Source organism: Notothenia coriiceps, unplaced genomic scaffold (genome assembly GCF_000735185.1).
Source record: "Notothenia coriiceps isolate Sejong01 unplaced genomic scaffold, NC01 NC01_scaffold00018493, whole genome shotgun sequence".
NCBI classification, from domain to species: Eukaryota; Metazoa; Chordata; class Actinopteri; order Perciformes; family Nototheniidae; genus Notothenia; species Notothenia coriiceps.
The window spans coordinates 205,705-220,953 of NW_011351194.1; the positions used below are offsets into that span (position 1 = coordinate 205,705).

Genomic DNA, 15,249 nt, shown 5'->3' on the forward strand with positions numbered 1-15,249 from the left:
CATAATCATGTCTATTTTCCATAATCAGGCAGCTGAACAACATTGGTAAAATGTATACATTATATATATATATATATATATATATATATTTCTATTAATCATTTTCGGCATTCGGTTTTCGGCCAACCGTTTCCTATTTTCGGTATCGGTTTCGGCCAAGAATTACCCATTCGGTGCACCCCTATAATAAACGTATTATATTCTTTCAGAGCTCTTGCGGGCCGGATTTGGCCCCCGGGTCTTGAGTTTTCACACCTCTAGGATACTTTAAGTAATTGAAAACGTTGCAGTTAATGCCCTGCAATGTTCAGGAGCATCTACTTCTGTATGTTTGGTCATATTCAACAGGATGCTGAGGGGAAAAGTAGTCAAACTGGTTTCATGGACACACTGAAGATCTATTTTCTGGATGGTTTTTGCAGACCCATTTTCTGCCACCTTTCTGATATCAATGCTATTTGTTTGATGCCATGTCTTTATCTCTCCTAGTACTCCTTCCTCTTCGGCTTCAGTGTGGCCCTCAGCTGGAGCGTCCTGGTCTGTGTCAGCAGAGTCTACATGGGGATGCATTCTATTCTGGTAACTACATCAAATACATGATTTCAAATAAATAATCCTTTAATAAAATCTAAATGAAAGGTATAATATAGCGTAATACTTTGCCTCCACAAACCAGCTCAGACACATAATATAGACCAAACTATAAATCCATTAATCTAGAAAATGATCCATAGATGAATCTATAATAAAATAATTGTAGCCCTACAGTAAACAAATCAAAGCCAGTAGATAAGACTCTGTAGCCAGGCAACTGAGGTTATTAGATGTTTGTGTTCTCTAGTAACACCTGGTTATCAGTCAGCAGCCTTTCTTTCATTTTATTATACGATGATATACAAACTGATTGTGTTCCTAGTCTGAAAATATTTAGATTTGACTTCTCACTTTAATTCTGCCAATAAAACATGGCTAATGAATCATACATGTGCTTTATAAGACTTTGGTTATTTTAAGCAAGTATTTGTACAGCTATCGGTAAAACATATCGACTTTGCACAGCTGGTCGTGCTGGAAGAGGGATCCCTCCTTTATTGCCCTCCCTGAGGTTTCTTCCATTTCCCCCCCTTTAATTGTGGAGTTTCTTTTGGGGAATGTTTACAGTCTGTATAGCTCCCGGAGACAGATGTGTAATTTGTGATATTTGGCTGTATAAATCAAATGTGATTGATTCCCTTTCATGTTGTATACGCCTGGTTTCCACTGATAGATGTGCCTGTGTTGCAGGAGGTAATCACTGGGTTCCTGTACAGCCTTCTTATTCTAGCCTTTTTCCACCCACTTTTGGAGACGATTGACAGCTTCTACATGACGGACCACTTTGCTCCACTTGTGATTATCGTGTCACATGTGAGCCTGGGACTTGTGGCTTTCTCTCTGGACTCCTGGAGCACTTCACGGGGCGACACAGCTCAGGCTCTTGGCACTGGGGTAGGGGCTGCCATCGGCACCCACGTGAACTACCAGCTGGGTCTGCTGCTGGACCCCCCGCTGTCCTCCCTTCCTCTAACTTTACCACCCATCAGCTTCAGTTTGGTATTCCTCTCCCTGCTGCGCTTCGTCATCGGTGTTGCCGTCATCCTCGTCACAAGAATGGTCATGAAAGCAGTGACTATCCCGTCCTTATGTCGACTGTTCGGCCTGCCAACAGACGACGTGAGACAGGCGCGGCAGCACATGAAAGTAGAGCTGCCGTACCGTTACATCGTCTACAGTGTTGTTGGTTTTAGCTGTGTCAGTGTGGTGCCTCTCTTCTTTAAGATCTTCAGCCTTGCCTGAGTGTTGTGTGCTGCTGACATGTGACAGGTGAAGAGCACTGGGAAACCTGCTGCTTGCTTTAAAAGCTCTTTTTCTGTACAGCAGAAATTAATTTAAAGGATAGTGGTGATATTCTATATGTTTAGTTTTGTCAATATCCATCAGTGCTCCATTGTTGACTTCTGAAATACACATCAACAAGCCAAACTGTTGCACATCATTATAATGAGCATGGGCATTGTAGTTCGGCTCCTGCAGCCAGTGAACCAAATGATTATCAGTTGGTGACTGAAAATGAACACGGCTAATACAGTATTTCATCCTGTTCATATTAATGGACAAGCCGTTTTAGGCATTATTTCCTCTTTTAAAAACCAACCAATGGGCTCGGATCCCAGAACAACAGACTGACAGAAGTTGGAAAGTATCAAAAGAAGACTAAAGCATTATCGGTCTTGGTCTCTTTTGGGGGGATTTGTTGACAAAAACGAAACCATAAAGAGCATCACCTGCCTCGTCCTTTTAGATCCAGGTCGACTCATTTAGGGGTATACTGGAACTTTGCAATTATGAAAATCTATCAAATGTGATGTTTTGGTGCTTGTAATCATATTGATGAGAAATCTGTTGTACATTTACTTCATTGATCAAAATCTATATATTAACATGTTATCGGAGAGTTCAATGCTCTAAGAATAAACCAAACCATGAATCAGTAACGTTTGAAGTCACCTCACTTCTCTTTTGTCACTGTCCCGAATTCAACCTGAATTCATTCAAATACTCATTTTAGCTTACCGTGACGGTTCTCGCTTTTGTATTATAACGCCTTTTCAGCATTATGTCATCGCCATGGTCATCGCCCACTCTTTGTACATTTTTTGGGCTCAAGAGTAAGTTGTGTGCTAAAAATAATAATTTGATAATCATACAAAACAATTACATTTTTTTTGTATAAATTATTTTGCCACCTTTACTTACTTGGGCTGTATTCTTGCTCTATAGAAATACATTCTAAATCTATATTCATACTTGATTTCTAAGAAATAATATTCAGGCAACAAACACTGACCCTAATTCTGAATGTTTTAATTGTGTATTTGTTCTTAATTGTTTATTGTTCAGATATTGATTTGCTTTATTATTCATGTCATGACATTAATGCCCAAGCATTTATTCTTACAGTACCGTATATCCTTAGTACAATATGTATAGGTCTATTATAACCATCCATTCCCACACCTTTTTCTAGTATTCAAGGACTTTCATTTGGTGAAAATATTGAAACAAGGAGAATAAAACATTAAGAAAACCTATTGTATGTATTTTTCTTTCTGAATTGCTCTATTTAAATCTTTCTTGCAAGGAAATATCAGAAAAGGGCCATTAAATCAGCACATGTGAGATTTTATTTTGAGTGCTGCAAATGTGTCAAGTTTGACATGAGATTTTCTGTATGCTGGAAAACAACAGATTGCATTTATGTAAGAAATACTGCAACCAAATCCTAAATTGGTTCCTTGCTTAACCGGCGGCGGCGTGTGGCGCAGTGGATAGAGCCTTGGTCTGGGGATCAGATGATCACCGGTTCAAACCCCACTGCAATCAGCATGTCGTTGTGTCCCTGGGCAAGACACTTCACCCCAAATTGCTCCTGTGGGGATTTGCCATATATGTATGTAAGTCGCTTTGGATAAAAGCGTCTAACAAGTGACATGTAATGTTAACCTTTGAGCGCCATAGATAAGCGCTGTTGGTATTTTATCTGGTATGTAACCAAAGCCCAATCAGTGATCTTCTCTATGCTGTCCTTCAATTGTACTTTGAGTTATATCTGTGAAAGTCAGGTTATGTGCTGACTTCTTGGAAATGTTGGATTTAAGTGATAAAAATATCCCTTAAAACCAACATTTCCAAGAAGTCAGCACATAACCTGACCCTCACACTGCAATCTTAAATCCTTACCCATTCAGCATAATTAAATATTTAAAATGTAATTTGTGATATTTGGTTATACATAATTTGATATGATCATTTTAGGTCATTCTTTGGCAGTTTCCATATTTCTTTGTGTGTGTGTGTGTGTGTGTGTGTGTGTGTGTGTGTGTGTGTGTGTGTGTGTGTGTTGGTGTGTGTTTGTGTGTGTGTGTGTGTGTGTGGTGTGTGTGTTGTGTGTGTGTCCTATCCCCTCGTGTGGCCTTGGCAGTCTGTGTGTGTGTGTGTGTGTGTGGTAGTAGTAGGGTGAGCGAGGTATGTTTCTGGAAGTGAAACGAGGCAGCAGAAAAACAGAGGTCTGTGATGTTTTTTGTGAAACAGAAGAACAACTATATAAATGCAACGGCCTCCCAAGAAGAGCTTACCTCTCTCCAGTAATTTAAGCTAAAGTGGGTTATTGAACCTGAAGCTTGTTGCTTCTGCCCTGGGAGACGACAGTCATCCCCCCTGTTTGCTCGACTACGGTCTGGGAGCCGACAGGAAAGTCCAACACTGCATGACTGACAATAATGTTTCCAGTGCGGAAAAGTTTTACTATAATGAGGTATTACTGGTGTCCAGGGCTCCAGGCTCTATATTTTGTATTTTCAATCCTTTCATGTATCGCCAAGCTCTCTAAGCTAGGCCACACCCAAGTACCCGCAACCATCAATAGCCTTTTATAGTCACAGAAACTCACTGAAAATACTTGTATTATACACAGTGGTGGACGTTTCCATTTCAAGCTATTTGATGTGTACTCCACTATATTTTAAAGATAAATATTTGTAACTACTCTACTCCATTTATTTGAGCTACAGGAGTGACAGGTATATGTAACACCTGATATTGTTTGCTATTTTTCTATATCTTGTCTTTTTAGTACATTTTGATGCCAATCCTTTTTTTTTACTTTTATATAGCTAACCTTTTAAATTCAGGACTTGTTCTTGTAACAAAGTATATTAATCCATAGTATTGTTACATTAAATAACAAAAAAACGGTGTGGCCTAGTCAACCTCTTCTACCACTAATATAGGCAAGGCAACCATCATTTCTGGAGAGTAATTCCTCAATGGGACAGATATTTTGGCGGTTTTTCATGCATTAATGAATGTAACTAAGACCTGTAAAAACGTATTTTTGCCAAGAATTTAATTTAGAGTTCAGTGGATTGGCAAGAATGATATTTTTGTTTTTGTCTCACTCGACCTGGCATAAAAAGCTAGTGAAGCTTTTATTTTGAAAACCTGAGTAAATTACTGCGGAAGTCCGGGCTTTTGCTTTACCTACCAAAACAAAAACCTTCTGCGCATTGTTTAATGGCAGGTCGATTCGACGATGCTGAAGTTGGGTAACATTTAACTCAATCAAAAGCAATGACAAGGCATACAAAGCAACGTTGTTTTTAATAGTTTTGAGGGTCTTTGTTTAGTATTCCCCTCGCTAGAACGTGTTAGCTGTTAGCTAACCGGTTTGGCTGCTTTAAGGTTAAACATCGGTTAGGGAAGTTACCTTGACCTGCTAGTTAACAGTTGTTAATCAATTCATAGAAACTTCTATGACTTTGTGGGTTGAAAAACAAGTTAACTTAAACATCTGCCGCCTGTGCAGATGCCTCGTTCAGAAAAGTCAAACGGAAGAGGGACAAAAAGGTAAGACTGAGACACATTTTCACTTTGTGTAGTAATTGTGTACCTTACATGGAATCATTCAAGTGACACAGAAAACTGAAGAAACTCAAAAATACACCTTATAATACAACACTTGATTTTAGTTTAAATGTTCAAAGTGAAAGATGCAAAGTAATGCAATAATTTCACCATAACAAAAGTGTCAGTTCATGCATTTGACCACAGGATCTAACTTTAAACATTACATCCAGATATTGCCATTTTCTAAAACAAATGTATTTCTTGTTTTGCTTCAGACTGAAATTGGACTGGACGTTTGTTCAGAGGTTCTGCAGCATCCAGAGGGTCCTGTTCCCATCATGGACCAGTCAAAGCGCTCTCATGTTTGCCACGCTGCTCGCTGTCACTCTGACAGGTAACTGCTGGAGTCTCATATGTATTTGTGCAACAGAAGAACAGTAACAAAAAGGGGAAATACATTGTCACATCAGATGAAGGAAGCTATTTAATGAAATGAAATGCCTGTTACACGAAGCCTCATAACGAGACACATTCCCTGTGTGTGAGACAATGCCTTTTGTGGCATTGTAAAATTACACTCCAGATAACACCAGAATGCGTACTGTGATTTTTTTTAAGCTCAAAGTTCGGTTTAAAGGTCGCCCAATTGTCTTATGTTGTTAAATGAGACTGTTATCCTAACAATGTGCTAACTAACACATCTTTTTCTGCTTCAGAGCAGCTGATCATTTACCAGGTGGGAGTCCTCCCCAGCCGCTTCTACAATGTGCTCGCAGACAAAGATAACTCCGGCTTCAAGAGTCTGGTGGGCACCGCCTTGATGCTCATCGTGATCAACTCCACAGTAAGACAAAGCAGTTGACCTACACACTGATATTAGTTTTAACCAACAAAGTTAAAAAATAGTTCGACCCTCTGTGTGTCATGCTTACACTTTTGCTGTGCAGGGTGAGTCATTTAAGCATGGGACCCATTATATTAATAATAATATTACACCATATCCAGGAACTTGTTATTGTGTCTATTTAGGAATATCATTTATATTTCAAAATTACTTTCATCATAAAAAAAATCCTATATGTTCAATACTTCACATGATCTGCTTGGATTACATGTGTGCTGCTGAATCTAAATCCATAGTCAGGTACATTGTTTCCCATATTTGTATTGTATGACATCATGTTTGGTTTTGGATTGTTGTTATAATAGGTAATGGAACATTTATAAGGTCAGGTCAGCCGGACATTTTCATTTTACAGCCTAACACACTTCATACTTGGATTTTGAACACCTATCACAATATTGAGTTTATTTGACCACATTTATTTAGAAAAGGAATGAGGCCTTTACTGAAATCATTTGAAGTTTACTCTTGTAAGTCTCATGAAGATTGCTATAAAACTACTGTTTATTGTCTCTGTGTTCCCTATTGACAATCTCTCCCTTCTTTGTTCCTCTCTCCCTCTCCCAGTTGAAAAGTGTCGACCAGTACATTTGTAACCTGATGTATTTGAGCTGGAGGAGGACGCTGACTGAGAGCCTCCATACGTCCTACTTCCAGGGCCGAGTCTATTACACACTCAATGTCCTCCGAGAGGATATAGACAACCCGTAAGCTCTGATACTTTTTCCTCTGAGTAGTCTCATATAATGCTGTTTCATTGAATGAAGACATAATATCAACATGTATCAATACATCACCATAAGGTTTGATGAGAAAATAATATAGAATATATTTATTAGGGTTAATTATGAACTTTCTTGAATTGAATTATTTTTCTTTCTTTGTACTTGCAGAGACCAGCGGATCAGTCAGGATGCAGAGCGGCTGTGTAAGCAGATGAGCACCATGGCCAGTCGCTTGATTGTGTCACCGTTCACACTGACCTACTACACCTACCACTGCTTCCTTAGGTGTGTTTGTAGAGTGTCACACACTTTCACACATGTAATACCTACTCCTCAGAGACATTATGCTCTATCTGAAGATATCTCTTTATCACAGCCACAGGTCCTTTTTTATTTATCACGTGTAGACATCCCCTCTTCTCTTTGTGTGTGGATGGTTAGGACTCGAGAAAGGCTAGCTGTTCTTATTCACTTTTATAGTAGCATAGATATCGGTTTTGCTTAAACTTATCATTGTGAAGTTAACGTTGATTGCACAATGTAATGGCTGTGTAAAAATGAAAACATCTGCATTTCAACTGGTTCCCTTTTAATATTCATAATGAAAAAAGAAATAGAAAAGCAGTGTGACAGATGTACAAAGATGCCATCTCTTTTCCAATGGAATTAGCTAGCACTGGTCCAAAGGTCGCTAAAAGTAACGAGGTGATGTCGATAAACTTGATTATATTTCTTGATATTTACCTGATGGTCTGAATACCTTTTCTAAATGTGTCACAACTAGTAGGCTCTGAGGAAGAGGAGAGCGATTTGGTTGTTATTGAGACAACAGTGGTGGTTGATAAAGTTGTTAAACGCCACGTTTACATACACAGTAGACACAAACTTATATAAATGGTCCCTAAAAAGGGTTTTTATTGCCGTTTGTCAAATGTGAGTCTCTATTTTCCACTGTAACTGAAGCGAAATCACACTATAACTTAGATTTCCTCGAGTGTTTCATTCTGTATAATTCTACCTTAGTGTTTTAAAAGGGATTTTCTAACTAAAATGGCGTTTCTTTGCAGCACCGGCTGGATCGGTCCTGTGAGTATCTTTGGCTACTTTGTGGTTGGAACCATTGCCAATAAAATCCTCATGGGGCCGATTGTGTCGACTCTGTTTGAGCAAGAAAAACTGGAGGGGGACTTCAGGTGAGTTCACTCAATATGTAAGACAAAGACAAACAATCAATTTATCCAGGTCAATAAAAAAGCAGATCAGAACTGACTAAAAAGTGTTGTCTTTAACTGAGTGGTTGGTCGGGTGTTTTGGGATCTGTTTCATGCAAATCCTTTCGGTGTTATTTTCTTTTGGAAATCAGTCCTTTGTCAAGAGGAAGCATCTTAGTATCCTGGCCCAGTGCCTTTTGCCTCTCAGGAAATGACACGGGATATGCGTCAGCTACAAAAGAGAAATTGTGGTTAAACTGTCCCAAGATAACCTCGAGGGGCATTTGGAAAGTGACACACCAAGGCCAGGCGCTCTCTTGCAATGTTAACAAAAGTACAAAATCAATTCTGAGTCTGCTCCATGTTATTGTGTTCTTCCCTAGCCCATCTCCACCTCACTACCACGTTTCATAAACATCAGTCCTGTCGTTTTTTTGTCTGTAATCCTGCTGATAGACGGAGAAATGGACCAAAAAATACATCCGAAACATTACTCCCTGGCTGAGGTTATATGTTTTTCTGTTGACGGGCGAATGTGTTTAGACTTAAATTGTGTTGCTTAAGATACGTTTGTTGTGTTTTCAGGTTCAAACACATGCAGATCCGTGTCAATGCAGAGTCTGCAGCGTTTTACAGGTGAGGCTTAAACACATGACTTGTAAACCAACCTTTTTTCTTATTTGTTCTAACAGTCTTTTGAATATTGAATGTCTGAATTGCGTTCCTAAAAATGAAAATGCAGACATTTCTGGAACTTTTAGTATCAGTAACCTGCATATAAACTAAACTCTTGTTGTACTTTCCTGTGATTAATATAAAAAAACGACATTATCTGAAACATTCTTAATAATCAAATCACTGAGTTGTGAACATTGCTGCTGTCTGTGTTTTTAGAGCGGGTAAAGTGGAGCACATGAGGACAGACCGCAGACTGCAGGCTCTGCTAGAAACTCAGAAGAGTTTAATAAACAAGGAGCTCTGGCTTTATAGTAAGAACACCTCACACATGACCATTCTCTCACTGACTCATATCTTTCATTCATTGCTGTGATTAAACTTTTTAACCTCTGCCCTCTCCTCAGTCGGGGTAAACACCTTCGACTACCTCGGAGGCTTCCTCAGCTACATCATAATCGCCATTCCCATCTTCACCGGCCTCTATAACGGTCTCACTCCTGGAGAGCTCAGCGCACTCATCAGTAAGGTAAGCATGTGCTTTTATTTATTGTGTCCCTTCTTCTCAGAACCTGCAGTTCTTAAGAAATGTTACTTTGTTCACATACAAAAAAAATAATAATAATGTTTTTCTTTTCATGCGGTCAGCAGGTGTGTGAATTTGACTCCCAGTTTTAATCAACGTTATTAATCAGTCTTAATTTGTCCTCAGGGACATAAATAAAATGAGGGGTAGACAATAAGAGAAAAAAAAGAGTACACTATTTTCCACATTTAAAAAAACTTAAATTGTGAGTTAGTGTATATAGAAAATGTAAAATTAAAATAGTATACATATGTTCCTTTTACTTTTAAGTTTAGTTGAGAGGTGACAGTGTTTGAAAGGTTTGCCATCAAATAATAGCCAATAAATAGCAAAAAGCTAACAAACATGGTGTAATTTAACCACAAGGTGGCAGCAAAAGCTTTCTCCTGATAAAACAGTCACAGCTTGAATGCCTGTTGATAAACATAGATTTCACTTCTAAAAGATAAGAGATATGTTGTAGCTCCAAACTGTCTCAAGAACATGTAGACAATCACATTAAAGTGTTATCATGAGCCGGTATTAAAGTCTCCTTTCCATGCTGTCGTCCTCATTGTTCCTTGTCCCAACGCTCCTCTTTAAATAATGGTGTCTCTTATTTACTCTCTGCTCCGGTTCTCCCTCTCCTTGTCCATATTCAGAACGCCTTTGTGTGCATCTACCTGATAAATGGCTTCACGCAGCTAATAGACCTGTCCACCACTCTGACAGACGTGGCTGGATACACCCACAGGTAGCACACTGCATACGTTCACTTCCTGGAGGACAGATGATGACAGCAGCGTTTGTGCATGCCATCCACCTTTCTATCACTGTGTGTGTGTGTGTGTGTGTGTGTGTGTGTGTGTGTGTGTGTGTGTGTGTGTGTGTGTGTGTGTGTGTGTGTGTGCAGGATTGGGGAGCTGAGGGAGGTGATGGACGACATACTTCGCACGCAGTGTGACTATGACCCGGCATCAGGGGAGAGCTACGACTTTGACAGGTTTGTGGGAGCACTTTTACTTGAATCTCGGCTGCAATACAGAACAGTTAAAGACTACAGGAACGTGTTAAGAGACACTTGGCTAAGATTAGATTTTAGAAAAGCAAATAAGATCACACAATGAATGTAAGGTGTTTTGAACAAAGGTTTTCAACGTTTATTTATTTCTCCACTCAGTGACTTCAACGTCCACGCAGGCCCTGTGGACACCGCCTTCATCCTAGAACACCTTTCGTACAAATCTCCGTTCTCGGACAAGCTGCTGGTGGAGGACCTAAGTCTGAAAATCAGCCAGGGATCAAACCTGCTGGTGGTGGGGAACACAGGCACCGGGAAGACGTCACTCCTGAGGGTCCTCAACCGACTCTGGGAGGCAGAGAGCGGTGAGAGGGCCTCGAGACAAGGCTGTTTTTTTAATTATTGCACATTATCGTAAATGAACTTCATATATAGCGCATTTTGAAGCTCTCAAAAACCTGTTTACAAACACAACTCAGCATTTACACACAAACTCACACCATGCCATCGTGAGAACTTTGGGGTTACGCTCCGCTTGGAGGACGACCATCGACCTCTCCACCGCAGCCCCATTAGTCAAATGATTCAGAAAACATTAGTAGCCTCATGACACCTGCGTCCTCTCCCCTCAGGTTTTGTCCAGATGACCACGTGTTTCGGGCCCAGAGGAACCCTCTTCCTGCCTCAGAAACCGTACCTCACCGATGGCACGCTGCGGGAACAGGTAGCTGTCTCCTCTTCTGTGTTGTGTCTCTATTGAGCCTGCAACGTGTTGGACAATTAATGTACAAGTGCTTGTTCCCGAAGGAATCAAATGTACCAAAAATTAACTAACTTTTCTCCGACAGGTCATCTACCCGTTGAAAGATATTTACCCTGCATCAGGTATCGGTTTTCACTCTCCCTGAACTGTAAATGTACCTCTTCAACATTTAACGGCTATATAACTTAATTGTTTAATATCAAATGTTTCCCAATAGAAAAAGGGTGTTTGATCAAAGCAGCTCTTTAATACAAAAATAATAATAATACATTTATCTTTGTATTATTCTAAACTTGAGTCTTGGAATTAGTTTGTAATCTGAGTTATATGGAGAGATATTCATAAAGTGAGTTTTGTTTTGTTTAGGGTTAGTGGACGATGACAGAATCATACAATTCTTGGAACTTGCTGGAGTGGTAAGTTCATCCCACTGTATCATCCTGTAACCTCTTAGCATACAACTTCAAAATGTGCCTAACTTTGGTTCAGTGTTCCTCCACTACAGCCTCTGAAAGACTAAGTGTTTGCTGAATTGGTTAAAATGCTTTTACGTTTGAATTAAACATCCATTAATCCTGATTTAAACTTCTATCTGTGCTCCAGTCCAGTCTCGTGGAGCGGACCGGCGGGCTCGATGCACAGGTGGACTGGAACTGGTAAGAGAGGGAAAAACTGGCAAAGCCAAGCAATAGATGTATGTATTACTTCTCCAAACATTCGATAAGGTGATGCAGGTCTGAACTAGTTTCTCTCTGCAGGTATGATAGTCTGTCTCCGGGGGAAATGCAGCGTCTTTGCTTTGCCCGACTCTTCTACCTGCAGCCAAAATATGCAGGTGTGTTCTTCTCGGTTTATGTCAGGCAAGCACCTGAGGGATCAAGACCGTTTCAGCCCACTCTAGCACCTACATCGAGCATTTCAGATGTTATTATGTTATTATTATGCCAACTGTTAGGGGTGACCCAGACCAAGTAATAACTCATATTTACATTTGTATTAAAAAAACTCTTACCTCAGTGTTGGATGAGGCCACCAGTGCTCTGACGGAGGAGGCAGAGGCTCAGCTGTACCGCACCTGTAAACAGCTCGGCATGACTCTGATCAGTCTGGGGCACCGCAGCAGCCTGGAGAAGGTACACTGGACACACACACACACACACACACACACACACACACACACACACACACACACACACACACACACACACACACACATCCTAAATTACACATCCAGCTTTGCCTGTCCTTGGTCTATTTTGCACCAAGCAATTTAGAGAATAAAAATTAAGAAATATGGAAACTGCCAAAGAATGACCTAAAAAGATCTATATCAAATGATGTATATAACCAAATATCACAAATTACAAACTTCCCCTCGGGGGTTTACAATCTGTACAGCATTCAACAAATTATTTAATGAGACACTTTGTCAAGAAAAAACTACTAAATTAGACTCAGAGGAAGTAATAGGAATGAATTTGAAAACTTGTATTTATGATGTGTATTCAAAGCTTTCTGGTTCGTCCGTTTCAGATGATTTGGTTTCAATATGTCAATTGTCCTTACATTTTAACGCCTTGCTTTGTTTTCAAATCGTCCTGATCTATTAAGGAAATGAACTCTGTCTGTACCCTCTGGTTCTCACAGTACCATGATGTCCAGCTGAAACTATGTGGAGGAGGCCAGTGGGAGATAACCAAGCTAAAGGGAGGCAGTGGGATTCTCAGAGAAGAAGCTCTGTGACATGCAGAGCCATCTTCTTCAGTGTGGGAGACAAGGACAGACACACTCCTGAATTCCTGTTCACACACTCGCATTCTTTGATGTAAGGTCCTTTGTAAACCAAATCCTGCAGTGGAGGTGGAACACTGGGCTCTTCCAGTTTCGGTTTACTCATGGGTCATTGAGGCAGAGCTCAACCCAAATGTTCTGGACCCAAAAAGGTTTCGGGGTAGGAACGCTCTGAGTGAATTCACATATCATGAAAACACACGAGGAAAGAAAAAAGACACTTTATACTCAGTTCATCTTGTGTGCCTTTTAAAGTTGTTTATTGTCTTATGTTTACAATCACTACATTGGGAAAATGAGTTCCAATAATGTGACTCCTTCCAAGATTACATTTGTGAATACCTGATTTCATAAAATGTCATATTTACAAAGAAAGCAAAGAGAAAGTTTGGCCTCTAAAATCATTTTTTATAAAATTGCACACGCCTGGTTAAGTGACGGAGAGTACCGTGCGAGCGTCACATATTCTTCATTAGATGGGAATGTTTTCTGGGAACACTTCATGACGGTTGTTGTTTGCCACACAGCTCACGGTGACCTTGGATGATTTCCTGAACTGCTGCGGGGTCGTCCAGCGTGCTGAGGTCCCCCAGCCCGTCCAGGTCTCGCTCCACCACCTTACGCAGCACCCGCCGCATTATCTTTCCTGAGCGTGTCTTCGGCAGCCGCTGGACGAACTGTGAGAATAACATGAGGAAACTAGCTATAAGTTAGTCTAATAGAAATAGTTCAGATTGTTTGACTTTGGATTAGTAACTCATACACTTAATGTTTAACCTGCAGTTAATTATGGCTGCAGTTTAGAGAAGTTTAGAGAGACTTTGTATCTTGTTGGTCGAACGCACTTATTGTAAGTCGCTTTGGATAAAAGCGTCAGCTAAATGCAATGTAAAGAGAAAGACAGAAGCAACAGCACAGGAGAAAAACGTTAAACCTTTGTGGACGGCTGAAGCAACTTAACATATTTTGGCAACCCCAAGAAAACATGGCAGTTTGAAGTGTACGCTATATTACAAATATTTTCAAGACATTGCCATGAGACAGCCCTTTCCAAAAAGGAACTGAAACCGTTATCTATGCTCTCTTTAAAGGAACCAGACTCTATAAAAAAAACAAAAAACATTTGACCCCAACTGTCAACTGATGCCAGGATTTTAGTTTATTTCTCTTATTGTGTGATTTTGTGGAATTAAAATCATGAAAAAATAACTTAGTATCATACCTAGAAAGGACTATCCGACAGCAAGATACAAGCAGTGAAAGTTTTCCAAAAATAGGTGGCTTAGACTTTGTTTGCTCCTGTGCCGGGACATCTGTTTCAGGCCCGGTTCCAGAACAAAATGACCCAGGGTGCATCTGAGATTAGAGAGGGTGCAGTGGTAAAATGCTATTTTTATAAGTGGGGAGTGGACCTAACACCCTCTAGGGGGGTCCGGGGGCATGCCACCCCGGGGAGGACTTTTTTTTAAATATTGAAGTTAAAAGCATCAATCTGGTGCACTTTGAGAGCAACATTAAGAGATCTATGGATCTATGTGCTCTTTGCTTGATTCATGCCTTCCCAGTCCATTATCACGCACAAGAGCATGGCGCCAGTTGTTGTAGCCAGTTGTGGTGAACGCATCTGACTTACTCGAACCGAAATGTCTATATGCATAGCAGAAGATGGCATCTTTTTTACAGGAATATTCCAGCCAATCTCTGTTTTGAAACCATGAGCTGCAAAATGAGTGCCTTACCCCACTGTACAGGCGAGTTGGGTGCTTTTTTAAATATACCTGGGCACGCTCTGTTTTACCGAGGTCCTCTGGCACTTGGGGGCCGCCGAGGGGTGGCGGTGTTTGGGGTAACGAAGGCGGCTGTGGCTGCTCCGCCTCCGTGGGCGAGGCGGACAAGCCGGCGAATCAGGCGTAATGTCCACATGATCTGAACTGTTATTACCTGCAGTAGATGCAGTGTTACTGCTGGCGATAAGGGCTAATTGTTTTAACCATTCTCTGATGTCCATCATTGACTGCTGTGTAAGCACCTTGCAAATGATGAACGTTTACCTGACATAATAACCATACTTACCGTTTAAATTCAAATAAATGCAGCAGACAATTTATTTAACCACAATTACAATTTATTTTATTCCAACTATATTCTT

At 40.3% G+C, this 15,249-nt stretch overlaps 4 protein-coding genes across 5 annotated transcripts in view; 3 read left to right on the forward strand and 1 right to left on the reverse strand.

The window, feature by feature from the left end:
• The window catches only part of sgpp1a (sphingosine-1-phosphate phosphatase 1a), an 11,996-nt gene extending 8,868 nt beyond the window's left edge, over nucleotides 1-3,128 (forward strand). The window contains exons 2-3 of the mRNA XM_010777708.1: nucleotides 490-579; nucleotides 1,285-3,128. Of these exons, the coding sequence (XP_010776010.1) occupies nucleotides 490-579; nucleotides 1,285-1,836 (642 nt within the window). The 3' untranslated portion in view covers nucleotides 1,837-3,128. The remainder of the gene's footprint in view (nucleotides 1-489; nucleotides 580-1,284) is intronic.
• LOC104951087 (BTB/POZ domain-containing protein kctd15) overlaps nucleotides 1-15,249 on the forward strand; it is a 292,312-nt gene that overhangs the window by 202,013 nt on the left and 75,050 nt on the right. The window lies entirely within an intron of this gene.
• Nucleotides 5,130-13,345, forward strand: abcd4 (ATP-binding cassette, sub-family D (ALD), member 4). Its single transcript, XM_010777707.1, has 19 exons — nucleotides 5,130-5,445; nucleotides 5,721-5,839; nucleotides 6,162-6,289; nucleotides 6,917-7,056; nucleotides 7,243-7,359; nucleotides 8,142-8,267; nucleotides 8,871-8,921; nucleotides 9,180-9,274; nucleotides 9,368-9,489; nucleotides 10,188-10,279; nucleotides 10,439-10,528; nucleotides 10,706-10,911; nucleotides 11,179-11,270; nucleotides 11,395-11,431; nucleotides 11,676-11,725; nucleotides 11,913-11,965; nucleotides 12,068-12,144; nucleotides 12,327-12,442; nucleotides 12,957-13,345. Exons 1-19 carry the CDS (start codon nucleotides 5,405-5,407, stop codon nucleotides 13,050-13,052), a joined length of 1,848 nt encoding a protein of 615 aa, XP_010776009.1. The 5' UTR covers nucleotides 5,130-5,404; the 3' UTR covers nucleotides 13,053-13,345.
• The window catches only part of acss1 (acyl-CoA synthetase short chain family member 1), a 13,352-nt gene continuing 11,470 nt past the window's right edge, over nucleotides 13,368-15,249 (reverse strand). Inside the window, exon 14 of one of the 2 annotated variants that reach the window (XM_010777706.1) lies at nucleotides 13,368-13,799. In XM_010777706.1, the coding sequence (XP_010776008.1) occupies nucleotides 13,719-13,799 (81 nt within the window). In that variant the 3' untranslated portion in view covers nucleotides 13,368-13,718. The remainder of the gene's footprint in view (nucleotides 13,800-15,249) is intronic. The other variant, XM_010777705.1, reaches the window with a different exon arrangement.